Source organism: Phyllobates terribilis, unplaced genomic scaffold (assembly GCF_046119375.1).
Source record: "Phyllobates terribilis strain yellow unplaced genomic scaffold, ASM4611937v1 Scaffold_9__5_contigs__length_417890890, whole genome shotgun sequence".
NCBI lineage: Eukaryota > Metazoa > Chordata > Amphibia > Anura > Dendrobatidae > Phyllobates > Phyllobates terribilis.
The window spans coordinates 333,566,651-333,581,581 of NW_027362769.1; the positions used below are offsets into that span (position 1 = coordinate 333,566,651).

Below are 14,931 nucleotides of genomic sequence, written 5' to 3' on the forward strand. Positions count from 1 at the left end.
TCACACACAGTCGTCTTTGTGATCAGGACGTCACTTTCTAATTGTAAACCTACAAAACTCACATTAAGTCTATTAGGATTGCATTCAGAAAGTGATTCCTGTCCACACAGAAGCCTGTATATGACGCGGTCAGGCTCATCGGTGATCACACAGTGCAGAAGAGGACCTGAACAGAGCTAAGAAAGGTAGAGGATAGCGATCATTTAGTATCTTTAAAGTGAATCCGTCAGCAGCATTATGTAGGGGCAGCGAACCTGATTCCAGCTATGTTTGAATTAGTTTACTGGCCACAGCGGTTATGATAAAATCACAGTTTTCTCTGCTGCAGATCTAGCAGTGCTCTGAATGCTGAGATGTGTATAAGCCCGCCCACACCACTGATTGGCTGCTTTACACTGTATATTGACAGAAAGAAGCCAATCAGTGCTGGGGGTGGGGTTGGACCAGGAAGCATGAGACTCCTAGTCCTGTAGTCATATACAGAAGCATAGAGGTCATTATACAGCAATACTGAGCAGTGTAGCTGTGAATCCATCACTGTTGAATGGAAAACTCTCACTTTGCCCCTCCCCTCTGCATAGACTTCAATAGGCAGCTGTAATCTGATCTCTCACTATGCTGGCAGTCTGTGTTAGTTTTGATCAGGACGAACTAGAGCTGTGTTTTGGGGGGTTTTCAGAGTGAATGATTTGTTCAGGAATCAAAGGGAGAAGTGGCTCATTAGTGGATAAAGAAGCAGATTTCTCTGATTACATATATTACAAAGTTTTGTTTGTAGTATTGATTTCTACAAAGTTTGTGGTTCATACAATGACCTGTGTCGTATAAAATATATATTGCAGCTAAAATCTAGCATTTAATATCTAATATCCTTTTTTTTTCTTCTTTTTTTTTTATAGATGAAATCAAGAAGCTTTGTGCAACACAATTCAATAACATCTTCTTCCTGGACTAACAGACCGGATCATTGAACGTGTCTCTGAGCCGGCCCGTGACTGCCGCTGCGTTCAGCATGGACAGAATATCAGTCATATTAGTGACTGGAATGACTGTTGTAAGGCAATATTGCCTTGTAAGTAGCTACTTTCTACCTGTAGACTCGGCGATCAGACCATTTTTAGATTTTAACTATTTATCAGCGCTCGACCCGGATCATCTTCATTTGATTTCTGTTACAATGATACGACCGCGGCCAATAAACCCACTAATCATTCTTATACTTTTAATTGTCCGTCCTCTGCTCATTTGTTTTTTGTAAGTCGTCCTCTCCTCAGGACTATGGAGAGACAGTAATGTCCGCCATGTGCCAACTGTATGATTGGTGGAGGTCCAAGTTCGGTGCCCCCCCCCCCTCCACCGATCAAGACAATAAGGGTGACCTATCCCTCGTGCCCATGTGAACACTACTCTGTTCACTGTCTATAACATTGGTGGTCTCGCACACTGTCTCTCCTTAAAGAGACATCTTAACCAGATTTTACAATACAAACTGCAAATTAGATCTTAAACCCCACAGCTCCTCAGTGTCCCTCCTCGCTGCTGAGATCTCACTTTGCTCAGTACAAGCTGCAGTGGTCAGTCAAGGCTTGGAGACACTTAGACTTGTGAGCCAGTTTATTCTTTAGCCGGACTCGTAAAATGCTAATTTTAATTGACGGATTATACAACCATTCTTACATGGATTTTCATAGTAAATACACCAGTTTCAACGGGTTTAAGATCTATGTAATAATGGTATGCAAATTTATATTCCGAAATCTGGTGCTAGATTCGCTTTAAAGATGGCCATACGTGTTATAATATGAACCATTCAGGATATATAGGGGTGTCCTGACTCCCCCCTCCAATGGCAAATTTGGGGGACAGGAACAATTTGGCTGCTGAATTTCAATATGTCCAATTTTTGACCACGAAAGATGTTTGTCAGCTGCTTTCTCCCAACCCATAAAGAAGATATGCATGATCAGCTAGACTGAGCGTGCATGTGTATGTGGGGTGGTCAGGAGTGATCGTTGTCTGCTGAAGGAGTGTTAATCTGATAGCGTTCTCCAGTGCAGATTTGTTGCAGAAACTCCACTACATACATGTGAATGGGGTGATTTCTACAAGCCCCTTTCAGACTAATTGGACAGCTGCTGAAATTTCTGCAGTGTGTGAACATATGTCCATATTCTGCACACAGGTGCTGATGACTCTGTTTGCATTGGCCGAGCACTGTGGCCATTCTGGTGTGACAATATTGCCATCTAGTGGAATTTCTGGGTAATTGTGAGATTAATGTCACTGTAACTTTTTTTTTTTTTTTCCTGGCACCTCCAAATTTTTCGGACTTTAGGACACATTTTTTAAATGATTATCGTAAATCCATATTACAGTTAACCCTCTACTGTTCGTATTGATGCCGAGTTATCGCCCCAGCTCTGTTGTGCCACTGAAAACTTAACAGCAGGGGGAGCTAGGGAGCACAGGGTTCTTAATTACCTTTCTAACTGCAGGGCCTGGAAACTTATCTCTCCGATTTATCTGGAACTTACCTTTTTATATAAATGGGAATAATTAATTTTAAAGGGGCCAATTAAAAATAAGAGCTGGAAGCTGATTCTTCGCAGTAGAGCTGCTTTCATCAAAAAAGAGCGCCACTTCTATCCACAGGTTGTGTGTGGTATTGCTGTTTAGCCCCATTCACCTAAATGGAGCTGAGCTCCGATACCATATATAACCCATAGATTGGAATGGGGCTGTAAAGAAATATATAAGTGGCCATGTTTTTCATAAACCTATACAGTCTCTTTAATAAATCTGCCATATTTGATTTGTTTTTGCCCCTCTATATTTTCAGCAATGTTTCCGCACCATTCTGCTAATTAAAGCTACTCGTTTTTAATTTATGCATTTTATCATAGTTTTTTTTTTCTGCTGTGGTTTTATCTTTTTGGTAAATTAAGTCTTTAATGACACTTTTTGGTTTTTTTCCTTCTCTCCCTCATTCAAGCCTATGGGCGGAAAAGAAATTGACATGCTGCGGCTTTAAGGAAAAAGAAGAATAATAATTGTACCGCAAATTAATTTCTTCGGTGTTCAAAAAGACAAATATCAATGAAAAATATTACAATTGAGGTTAAATGGCAGAAAAAAAAAAATCACTGAAATTCAACCATTGTTTTTTGGGGCTTTATTTTCATGGTGTTCGTTGTGCTTTAAAATCACCTAGTAACCTGTTTCACCAGATCAGTATCATGAACTGAGATCTAGAACTTAGAATTTTTTTTCTTATCTTGGCGATAGAACAAAAAATTCCGAAATTTCTGTAAAAAAAAAAAAAAAAAAAAGCCAGTTTTATGCTTTTATTTTCAGTGTTTAGCGAACTGTTTAATAAAGCCAGATCCATCAACACAAAGTTATCAGACACAACAATCCCAAATAGGTTTATATTTTAAAATGTTCTAATTTCTTTATTTTTCAAGGGGAAAAAGAAAGTGATTTGAAAACTTTTTTTTTTTTTTTTTTACTTTATTTTTTTTTTTTTTTTAGTCCTTCTGAGTGGACTTGAACCTGCGATCGTTCAACAATATTGCAGTATATGGCGAAATTGTGATGCTTTTATGAAGCTCAGCCTGAGTCTAGCTCCGGTTGCGGCACCTAAAGGCAGATGCTGGCGATGTAAAGCCCAGCCGGCATCTGCCAGGTATTAAGCAAGCACAGGTCGTGAGCCAGCTTCGGACTTTTCCTAGCGTACATTTTTGTCCTCCTTAACCCCTTAGTAACCTGTCATTTGCCATAAATTTACCTTTTTTCCCCTGGTGTAAATGCCGCTGTTCTCCTGAATCCGGCGTTGTTTTTCTTATGTTCCTGCGGCTCTCCGTTCCTGAGATATGGCCTCTTCTTTCTTGTCTATAAATCTACTCTTATTATCCAAGTGGGCTGGTCCTTGACTCTTCATGGGTGTGTCCATTAAAATCACACCCCTTTGGGAGAAAAAGGCTGATTTATATACACTGTGTTCAAAATTATTATGCAAATAATATTTTCTCAGATTTTCCCAAATTTCCTATATGAATTGCAGTCATTGTAATTTTCCAGTCCAATAACTATTAGAGTACAATTGAAAGGTTTTTGTACAAACTGCCTATGATAACAGTATATTTTTAAAAAAATAAAAAACTCAAACTGCACTCAAAATGCATGTTCCAAATTATTATGCACAGCAGAGTTTTCAACCTTTTCATTTTAATAAAGAACAAAAAAATGGCCATTTTTGAAATTATAAGCATTAGCAGGTTACTACAAACTGAAATCAAACAGTTTTCAACTCAAAACTTTATTCTAGGTGATGTTACATTTTCACATAGGACCCCTTGTTCGAAAGGAGCTTCTGAACTCTCTCGTCCATTGAATTTGTCAGGTTTTGGATGGTTTCTGCTTCAATTGTTTTGCATGAGGACAGAATACCCTCCCAGAGCTGTTGCTTAGATGTGAACTGCCTCCCGCCATTATAGACACTCCTTTTGATGAAGCTTCAGAGGTTCTGAATGGGGTTGAGGTCAGGGGAGCATGGGGGCCACACCATAAGTTTGTCCCCTTTTATGCCCACTCCATCCATCTGGACCATCGAACTGTTTTGTTCACGGATGAGTGCCGTGCAGCGCTCAATGGTCTAGATGGATGGAGTGGAGGATGGCTGGTTGATGGACACCCCATGCAAACACGGCTACGGCGCCAACAAGGAGGAGGTGGAGTAATGTTTTGGGCTGGAATCATGGGGAGAGAGATTGTCGGCCCTTTTAGGATCCCTGAAGGGGTAAAGATGAACTCCATAATGTATGTTGAGTTTCTCAAACAGCACTTCCTTCCATGGTTCAAGAAGAAGAACCGTGCATTCCGCAGCAAGATCATTTTCATGCATGATAATGCCCCGTCTCATGCTGCACATAACACATCTGCATCTCTGGCTGATATGGGCATAAAAGGGGACAAACTTATGGTGTGACCCCCATGCTCCCTTCACCTCAACCCATTGAGAACCTCTGGAGCATCATCAAAAGGAGTGTCTATGATGGCAGGAGGCAGGTCACATCTAAGCAACAGCTCTGGGAGGGTATTCTGTCCTCATGCAAAACAATTGAAGCAGAAACCATCCAAAACCTGACAAATTCAATGGACGAGAGAGTTCAGAAGCTCCTTTCGAACAAGGGGTCCTATGTGCAAATGTAACATCACCTAGAATAAAGTTTTGAGTTGAAAACTGTTTGATTTCAGTTTGTAATAACCTGCTAATGCTTATAATTTCAAAAATGACCATTTTTTTGTTCTTTATTAAAATGAAAAGGTTGAAAACTCTGCTGTGCATAATAATTTGGAACATGCATTTTGAGTGCAGTTTGAGTGTTTTATTTTTTTAAAAATATACTGTTATCATAGGCAGTTTGTACAAAAACCTTTCAATTGTACTCTAATAGTTATTTGACTGGAAAATTACAATGACTGCAATTCATATAGGTAATTTGGGAAAATCTGAGAAAATATTATTTGCATAATAATTTGGAACACCGTGTACAGTGAAGAAAGGGCCGTATCTCAGGAATGGAGAGGCGCAGGAACAAAAGAAAAGCAACGCCGGATTCGGGATAATAGCGGCTTTTACATCCGTTATAAAAATTCTGGCAGGTGACAGGTCCTCTTACAGTCATGAATGCATGTATAAGCCTGTACGGTTAGCTGATCAGTGTATATAAGCAGATTCATGCATACAGGTGGTAGAATTTCCAGCTAGCCACAAATACAGCTGACATGTCTATTACACCAGTATTTATCCTGCTTGTGACACATATTTCAAATATGCCCCGGCAAATGGTGCTAATGTGTAAAATAGCTGGGCGCTGCGTTTTGTGTAAGTTTGTGCTCGTCAGATTCATCCCAGGACAGCTGAAGCTCTTCATTTGGCAGCTGTTCCCTAAGTGATGATCCAAGTATTATAAGGAAAGTGTTTCTATGTTCGGTGCCCCCTGACGTCTCCTATTCTCACTGGGGCCCTCTCTTCATCTTATCTTCTCACTGAGGTTCTGACCCGATCAGAAGAGCCCATTACGGGTAGAAGGATCTCTGATCATCGGTCCGATCTCAGATCGCAACGAGCAGACTGAGAAGAAACATATAAAGCTGTCAAGCTCAGGTCCGGAGACATGCGGCGGAGCTGAGATAGGGCTCATTCGTGATCATCGGTCCGAAGTGTTCAATTCTCCTGCAGTGCCACTACAGGCGAAATGAAGTATTACGCCGTACACACTGAAATCAATAGATCATCTGGGTATGGTCATGACCTATTCTGGATCACAGATGAGACCGCCCTTAGTTTAGAGAAAAACTTTTAAAATAATTAGTTGCGTTAGGACAAGACTCCAGCGTCCTATATGTGATGGATATGGCATTTATTAATACTAGTAACATTATTAGGGTTGCGACACAATACTTTAATCACAGTTCCACAGGAAACGTGTGAAGCTCAGGGGTCCGACAACAGGGACCCCAGACAATCCAAAGAATGCTCTCTGTATATGGAAGTAGTGCACATGGAATAACTCTCTTCATCAGTCCCGTAGAAGTGAATTGAACAATAGTCATGGATGCGTGCAACCGTACCACATAGGTAGTTTGAGACTTGTTCTCAAAATAAATGGGGGTCCCAGTGATCAGACACCCAACGATCATATATTTATATGCTTTAAAAGGATATTCCCATCTCTAAGATCCTATCCCAATATGTAGCAGGTGTAATAATATTAGCAAATGTCTCCAATTAGAAATGTATAGTTCTTCTGATTTGCTTTCTCTTACCCCTTGTGCAGGGCATTGCAGTAGCTTAGGTATCCATGGTTACGACCACTCAACTAATCACAGTTATTGGTCGCAACCATGGATATCTAACTAACAACTAACTAACTGTTACTATATGAGTCGTCGTAACCATGGATACCTAAGCTACTGCAATGCCCTGCACATGTGGTAAGCGACATAGCGAATCAGAAGAACTATACTACATTTCTAATTGGTGGTATTTGCTAATATTATTACATCTTGGGATAGGATCTTGGAGATGGAAACTCCCTTAAGTTCCAGACACGTCAGATCCATGTGAGCATAACACGGTTGAGTGCCCAGAGGCCAAACTGTAGGTTTAATGACCTGAACTGGAAGCATCACATGGGCAGGATCCTCCGCTGTAATATGGGCACAAAGGTGTACCCATAGCCACCCCCTGGCCAGGCAGTTTGCCATTTAGTATTCTGGTAAAGAATGAGTTAGAAGTGACCATCCATTATTTTATTTTAAAGGTACATACATGTCTACATAGAAAGTGATCGGCCCCACAGCTGCTATCATACTTGGAGTTCATTTACAGGGGCTGTTCCTATAGTTATTTCTTCTTCCTTTTTCCTGTAGTGGGAGTAACCTTAGTACCGGTGGTGGATGGGGGCACAGGGGCGTCCTCCTTGGCTGGAGCAGGTTCCGGTCCATTCTTCTTGTCATCGGCCTGGTCATCAGCTGCCTGCACAGCCTCCAACATGGCAGCGGCCTTCTCTAACTCCATCTGTTCCCTCCTCTTGGTCTCCTCTTCTGCCCTCTGAGCTTTTAATCTTCAAAAATAAAATAAGAAGTAGAGTGAGGCAGGGCTAATGCCAGGATAAGTGGTTAGTATCTGATTTATGTTCACTGGGACCCCCGCTAATCATGGGTTCTGTGCCCCACCTGTGTAAATGGAGTGGTAGTGCGCATGAGTATCCGTTACTTCCATGGGAGCGGTAGTGCGCATGCGTAGCCATTACTTCCATGGGAGCGGTAGTGCGCATGCGTAGCCGTTACTTCCATGGGAGCGGTAGTGCGCATGCGTAGCCGTTACTTCCATGGGAGCGGTAGTGCGCATGCGTAGCCGTTACTTCCACGGGAGCGGTAGTGCGCATGTGTAGCCGTTACATACGCGGGAGCGGTAGTGCTCGTGTAGCCGTTACTTCCACGGGAGCGGTAGTGCGCATGTGTAGCCGTTACTTACACGGGAGTGGTAGTGCTCGTGTAGCCGTTACTTCCACGGGAGCGGTAGTGCGCATGTGTAGCCGTTACTTCCACAGGAGCGGTAGTGCGCATGTGTAGCCGTTACTTCCGCGGGAGCGGTAGTGCGCATGCGTAGCCGTTACTTACGCGGGAGCGGTAGTGCGCATGCGTAGCCGTTACTTACGCGGGAGCGGTAGTGCGCATGCGTAGCCGTTACTTACGCGGGAGCGGTAGTGCGCATGCGTAGCCGTTACTTCCGCGGGAGCGGTAGTGCGCATGCGTAGCCGTTACTTACACGGGAGCGGTAGTGCGCATGCGTAGCCGTTACTTACGCGGGAGCGGTAGTGCGCATGTGTAGCCGTTACTTACACGGGAGCGGTAGTGCGCATGCGTAGCCGTTACTTACGCGGGAGAGGTAGTGCGCATGTGTGTACTCTGCGATGCTGACAGTGAATTGACAGGTGCACTGCTGCATCATTCACACAAGGGGCACTATACCGGCGTTATTCTGGTCAGCGGGGTCCCTTTGGTCAGACCCCCCCAGTGATCACTCATTATTTATGTTGTTTGTATGTACACATATATTGGCGTACGGATACACGAACATACTTTTGGTCTGAGTGGAAAACGGACTACACACGGGAAATATTAATCAATACGTCAGTTCAGGGGAATGTTTTTACCCATGGACCAATGGTCTTACGTGAAAAAAAATATTGCAGCATGTGCTAATCTATTATTTAGATGATATGCGAATCAAAAATAAGACAGATGCCAGTCAGATGTATATAAAAAAAAAGGACAAACATATGGCATATGAGTGTCAATATGGATGAAAAACTGATGGTTTATCATACACTTGTGTGAACTTAGCCTGAGAGATAGAATTTTCATGTTTCAAGTGTTATGGCAGCCGGGCCAGGGCAGGGAACACTTCTGCAGCGGCAATTCTCTGCCCGGACTTCTGGGGACCTTTACCATATAGGCCCCAGTGATGTGAGAATTGAGAGAGCTGAACCGGACCCCGAACCAGAGTAATTTGGATCTTTTTTCTCTTCTCTAATGTATACAGTATGTGTGTGCATATATAGAAGCTAGGTACACAATATGCTTGTCACTACTGTCGGATGTGTATGCCCAGGTTGTATATGCCCTGCAGGAGCCACATTCTGGATGAATGCCATAAAATCCGTTCCCCATAGTGAGCCATTGCAAAAAATTTGATTAAAGGGGAATTTGTCAACAGATTTTTGCTATATAATCTGAGAGCCGCATAATATAGTGCAAGGGAGCCTGCTGATTCCAGTGATGTATCACTTACTGGGCTGCTTGACGCAGTTTTGATAGAATCCTTGCTTGTCTGAAGGAGATGTAACGGAGCTAAGTCTTCTGCTCTGTGTATAACCCCGCCCACTCCCCTGATTGGTAGCTTCCTGTGTACACTGTCAGCAAGCTGCCAATCAGTGGTGGGGGAGGGGTTACACAGATTAGCCTGACTGCTCTGCATGTGGGACCTAGTCAGCCAGTAATCATCTCCTGCTGATAAAATACTGATTGTATTGAAAATACAACACAGCCTAGAAAGTGACACATCCCTGGAATCAGGCTCTCGTGCCCTATATTATGGTTCTCTCAGATTAATTAGCCAAAACCTGCTGACAGATTCCCTTTAACCATGAGAACACACCTTTACACTGGTAAATGACAGCCTATGGGAATGTTACAGTATACGTCGGGAAACCTCCAGCTGAGTGCATAGACTCAACGCACACACAGAAAGCGGCCGTAGATACTCCACTGTCTGGATTACCGTGCTTCCTCTTCCTCCCGGATCTGCAGTAACCGGGCCTGCTCCACCTGACGTGCTCTGTTCCTTGGGATTTCTGCCTTCACTTGTTCTGCTTTTTCATAGGCCGGAAAGAAGATTTTCTGGAAAAAGACATCGACCTGCTGGAACCATTTGCCTGTCCCCTTTCTCTTTTGGGTTTTCCCTGCAAACAAAATAGTATGTAAAATTCCATTAATCTGGTGTCCTATATAATCAACAATGGGTGTGACATGACCATTGAGTCATGTTATGCAAGGGACAAAAAAAAAAAAAAAAATGAAAAAAGACACATTGAACAGAAAAAAAGCCATAACCCCATGTAACATGCTGGAAGTCATTATATGCAGACACCGTGTGCCAGAAGGAATAGAGCTTCATATACTAGTGGGGGTATACTACCACCAAGTGGAGACCTATAACAATTGCATGGCCCATATAGTTTTCTGCAGCACACCCCAGTCATTTCATTCATTTGATACATCCTAGAGAATAAGGAGACGAGCTGCAATTCTCGGCAGCGGCGACTACACAGTCTACAGATCTGTGCGTCTGACCGCCACCATAGCTAATAACGGGCAATCTGTGGGAATGACGGGGGTCAGCACCCCGCTGATCTGATACTAGAAAATACACACCTTTTTACATTTCACTTACTTGGTGTATGGGATAGTAAACATGGGCTGCGCTTCTCCATGGTCTTCACGGCAATAATCGGTTCCTTCTCTTCTGTCCCACCATCAGACTTACTCTACAGTGATAGGAAAGAATAGGAATATCCATATTGTGACTTCACAAGGAATTAATGGGGTTGACCTTAGATCAAAACTTCTCACCAGGGTCCCAAGTCTCCCGCTTGAATGGATGGGCGGTCGCACATGTGTGCTGCAGATCCAATGAAACTCCATGGGACGACCAGAGATGGTCAAGTGCAGAGCTGGACTTTCATCTCTGTCAATCCCATATAGTGTGAATCGAGCAGCAGGACATATGATCGATCGATCGCTCCTCTATTCAAAAGGGCGGAACGGGAGTCCTGCCGTGATTGGTGGATAAGTCTTTCAACATTACATGGCCTGTACTGGATAATGGATTCGGAGTAGTTCTTACCGGGGTTAAAAGATCTTGATGGTGGCTGCTAAGATCTGTGCTGGCATTGCTATCTGATGCTGTGTCTGCCCTCTGCTCTCCTTGAAGAAGCTGATGGATTGTCTCCTGTAGTAGATCATCTGTGACGTATGTAATGGCGCAGCCAATCAAAACCTCCAAAAATTCCAGAAATGTCAGCTGAAATAAAACATTTTTTTTTTTAGTATATTCTTTACGGTAACCGGACCTTTCAAGTAACTTTTCCGAATAAAAACTGAGAAACAACTTCTGACCATTATATGACTTGTATACTGCATTTTTCACTAGTTTTCCCTCTGCAGGTTCTATATTGTAATTTGCAGTTGACTGTGAACTGGTGGGAAGAAGGTAGCTGCTATGATTTATGCCATTCCAGGCAGCATAAAATACGGACATGAGGGCTTTCTGCACTTCGTTCCTTAGTTAGCACACAGAAAAAAATCAGCAGCAGCATGGAGGAAATTATAGAGAAGTACTGAGCATCGTTGATGTGAATCCAGCGTGAAGTAAAAGGCTTATTAGAAAGCTCAGTGTTGCACACCTGTCTCATTTTTAGAGCCAGGCTCTGCTCCCTTCCACTATGGCCACTGCCCTTTGCTGTGCTCTACGTCAAATCTTAAAAGTCACCAGCCATTCTCCAGTGACATCTTCTCTCAAGGCCTTTTAAGGCCCCTGTGTTTGCCTATTCAGTCAGTGTTCGCTTCAGTTGGTGTTTTTTGGACATTTTGCCATTGTATAACATCTTCAGCTACAATCCTCTTTTCAAACTCCTCTGATTCCTACAAGTGGCATCTGCTGTTCCTCAGAGCTGCTGCATATCCCATCGTTTGCTATAAGCGTTACAAACTGTAATTAGGCAGACTGTTCACATTGTGCCGTTATCTCTGCGAAATCCTGTTTCTGCATTTACTGCTACCTGCTGATTTAGCCCATTTGTCTGCTGTATGCATTGCAAACTGTTCACATTACATTTTAACCCATCGTTTGTAGAATGCATTACCAACTGCAAGCTAGACTGTTCACATTGTGGTTTAATCATCTATTTAAAACTTCAGAGGTGGTCTCTACAACCTTCATCTACAACCTGGTTCAGACCTGCCATTTAACCCTTCACCTGCTCTCCAAAGCTTGTCTAAACTGATTTCTTTTTGGCTTCCTGTGTGTCCTGCTCTGCTTACATTTTGACTAGCATAGCCTGTGGTCCTGGTCCGTACACCAGTGCCATCAGCCTCATTCCGTGTGTGCACACCGACCTGCAACTTAGTGGATGAGCCCTAACACAGCACGATCTTTCTGCCTCCCTGTGCTTGTTTTATCATTCTGCTTTTTACTCCTCCCCTTCCCCTCTACATAGAGTATAATAGGAGGTGTAACCTGACGCCACAGTGAGTTGGCAGTACGTCTTGTCTTGAGCAAGACGAAGTTGAGCTGTTTCTTTCATAATGGATGGGAAGTTCAGGAAGCAGAGAAGAGAGAAAGAAGCGGAATTCTCTGATAAGATATATCACAAAGTTTCTTATATTCGCTTGTACTATTGATTTATTCAAAGTTTCTTAAAAATACAGTTCCCCTTTTAGCACCCCAAACAGCTATCATCATACTTGGGATGACTCACCTCTAGCTCTAGATTGATCTCATTTCCATCTCGTACACTTGGATCATCCTCAGCTAAAATATCCACGGTCTTCATGACATTGAGATCATCATTTAAGATTCTTAAATCCTATATGGGGACACAATGATTTTACATCACGGTGAGCCAATGAAATCTCCTTATTCCGGCACTGGTAGGGACGACTACAAACCAAATAATTATTTACTCCGTGTCATAGAAGAAAATTAAAAATCTGTAAGACATCTCCAGGGAAGGCATGTCCCCCTTACATTGAACATATGGAACTAGTTACTTGTAGCTGAGAAGAGAGAAAACTAAAACAAGGGTAGTAGGTAGAGAGCTAACACTTCAACCTCCATTGAAGTAGGAACCTCCTGCAAGTAAAAACAGCAGAGAAATGCTTTGAGAAGAAGACAACATCCGTATATTCAAGAGGCAGAGAAGTGGAAAATGTAACACCTTCAGAGGTAAAATTGGGGGGATCTGCGTGATCTCCCTGGTGTCATCTGTGACAAAGTGGTAAAAACAGTGGGATCTGTGTCTCTCCCCCCCCCTTTCACCAGGCTGCTATCCTTGACAACTGGTGGGATCTGCGTGAGCTCCCCACCACCCCTGCCCCCCGGTTGATATCCTGCCACTCTCTTATTTTGTTTTTTGTTTGCTTCTTTTACAATTTTTTTTTTGACTACTAAAATTTTTTTTAAAAAAAACTATAGAAGTTTGGTGTCTCCATAATCATACTGCTTCAACTGCAAAGAGAGAACCGAAAATGCAAATAAAATTACATTTTCTTTTTTTTTTCTTCACCATTTTACTGCACTTGACCTTTTTTTCAAATTTTTTCAGTTCATTATATGGTAAAATAAATGGTGTCGTTCAAAAGTTATCTGTTCTATACAGATAAGTTTTTCAGCAGTATCATTATCATCACCGACATGATTATAATGACAGGTAACACCTCTATAAAAAGTAGATCACACAATTAACAATAGGTGATGTCACAGCTCACCTTCTCCCCCTCCATTCATAATAACCTTTGCCTAGATTAGAGCATGCTGAGACTGCTTAAAGAAAATAAATAATGCTCCTGTTCTTGTGATTATCCGATACCCTGGTTTATGATTTCTGGTTCAGTCATCAACACAGCAGAAGTGCCTGCTCAGCAAAACACAGGCCACATGGAGGGTCCCTGGCTTGACAACTTCCAGCCACCATTTTTTCTCTCTGGAATACTCAATGAACATTAATAGGCTTACCCAGTGGTTTTAATGGAGAGGAACTGAGGTTGGCCGAGTCTTCTTTGCCCGCTTGGCACTACTCAACCCCCAGCGATGTGCCCTGCATGTGTGGCAATCAGTATTACAGCTTTCTGCTCTTTTTAAACTTTTATATCCAGACCCATAGCGCAAAATAAAATCATCGCCGAAAGTGTTGGCACCCTTGAAATTGTTCCAGAAAATGAAGTATTTCGCCCAAAAAATTATTACAATTACAGGTTTTGTTATACACATGGTTATTTCCTTTGTCTGTATTGGAACAGCACAAAAAAAACAGAGAAAAAAAGGCAAATTGGATATAATTTCACACAAAACCCCAAAAATGGGCCGGACAAAAATTATTGGCACTCTCAACTTAATATTTGGTTGCACATGGTTTGGAATAAATAACTGCAATCAATCGCTTCCTATAACCATCAACTTCTTACACCTCTCAGCTGGAATCTTGGACTCTTCTTTTGCAAACTGCTCCTGGTCTCTCATATTTGAAGGCTCCTTCTCCCAACAGCAATTGTAAGATCTCTCCACAGGTGATCAATGGGATTTAGATCCACACTGATTGCTGGTTACTTTAGAACTCTCCAGCGCTTTGTTTCCATCCATTTCTGGGGACTTCTTGAAGTATGTTTGGGGTCATTATCCTGCTGGAGGACCCATGACCTAGGACGCAAACGCAGCTTTCTGACACTGGGCGCTACATTGCGACTCAAAATCCTTTGATAATCTTCAGATTTCATGAAACTTTGCACACAGTCAAGGCACCCAGTGCTAAGAAACCCCAAAACGTCTTTGAACCGCCACCATATTTGACTGTGGGTACTGTCTTCTTTTCTTTGTAGGCCTCATTCTGTTTTTGGTAAACAATAGAATGATGTGCTTTACTATAAAGCTCTATCTTGGTCTCATCTGTTCACAAGACGCTTTCCCAGAAGGATTTTGGCTAGCGCACGTACATTTTGGCAAACTGCAGTTTAGCTTTTTTATGTCTCGGTGTCAGCAGTGGGGTCCTCCTGGGTCTCCTGCCATAGCGTTTCATTTCATTC

The 14,931-nt window shown here is 42.6% G+C and overlaps 2 protein-coding genes across 4 annotated transcripts in view; one reads left to right on the forward strand and one right to left on the reverse strand.

The window, feature by feature from the left end:
- Nucleotides 1-1,226, forward strand: part of CCZ1 (CCZ1 homolog, vacuolar protein trafficking and biogenesis associated) — a 55,957-nt gene extending 54,731 nt beyond the window's left edge. For both annotated transcript variants that reach the window (XM_073648001.1, XM_073647999.1), the window contains exon 16: nucleotides 900-1,226. In XM_073648001.1, coding sequence (XP_073504102.1) covers nucleotides 900-955 — 56 coding nt within the window. In that variant the 3' untranslated portion in view covers nucleotides 956-1,226. The remainder of the gene's footprint in view (nucleotides 1-899) is intronic.
- Nucleotides 1,227-7,352: 6,126 nt separating this feature from the next.
- Nucleotides 7,353-14,931, reverse strand: part of RSPH10B (radial spoke head 10 homolog B) — a 34,001-nt gene continuing 26,422 nt past the window's right edge. For both annotated transcript variants that reach the window (XM_073648003.1, XM_073648002.1), the window contains 5 exons: nucleotides 12,612-12,719; nucleotides 10,979-11,155; nucleotides 10,526-10,619; nucleotides 9,854-10,034; nucleotides 7,353-7,631 (listed from right to left, as the gene is read on the reverse strand). In XM_073648003.1, the coding sequence (XP_073504104.1) occupies nucleotides 7,412-7,631; nucleotides 9,854-10,034; nucleotides 10,526-10,619; nucleotides 10,979-11,155; nucleotides 12,612-12,719 (780 nt within the window). In that variant the 3' untranslated portion in view covers nucleotides 7,353-7,411. The remainder of the gene's footprint in view (nucleotides 7,632-9,853; nucleotides 10,035-10,525; nucleotides 10,620-10,978; nucleotides 11,156-12,611; nucleotides 12,720-14,931) is intronic.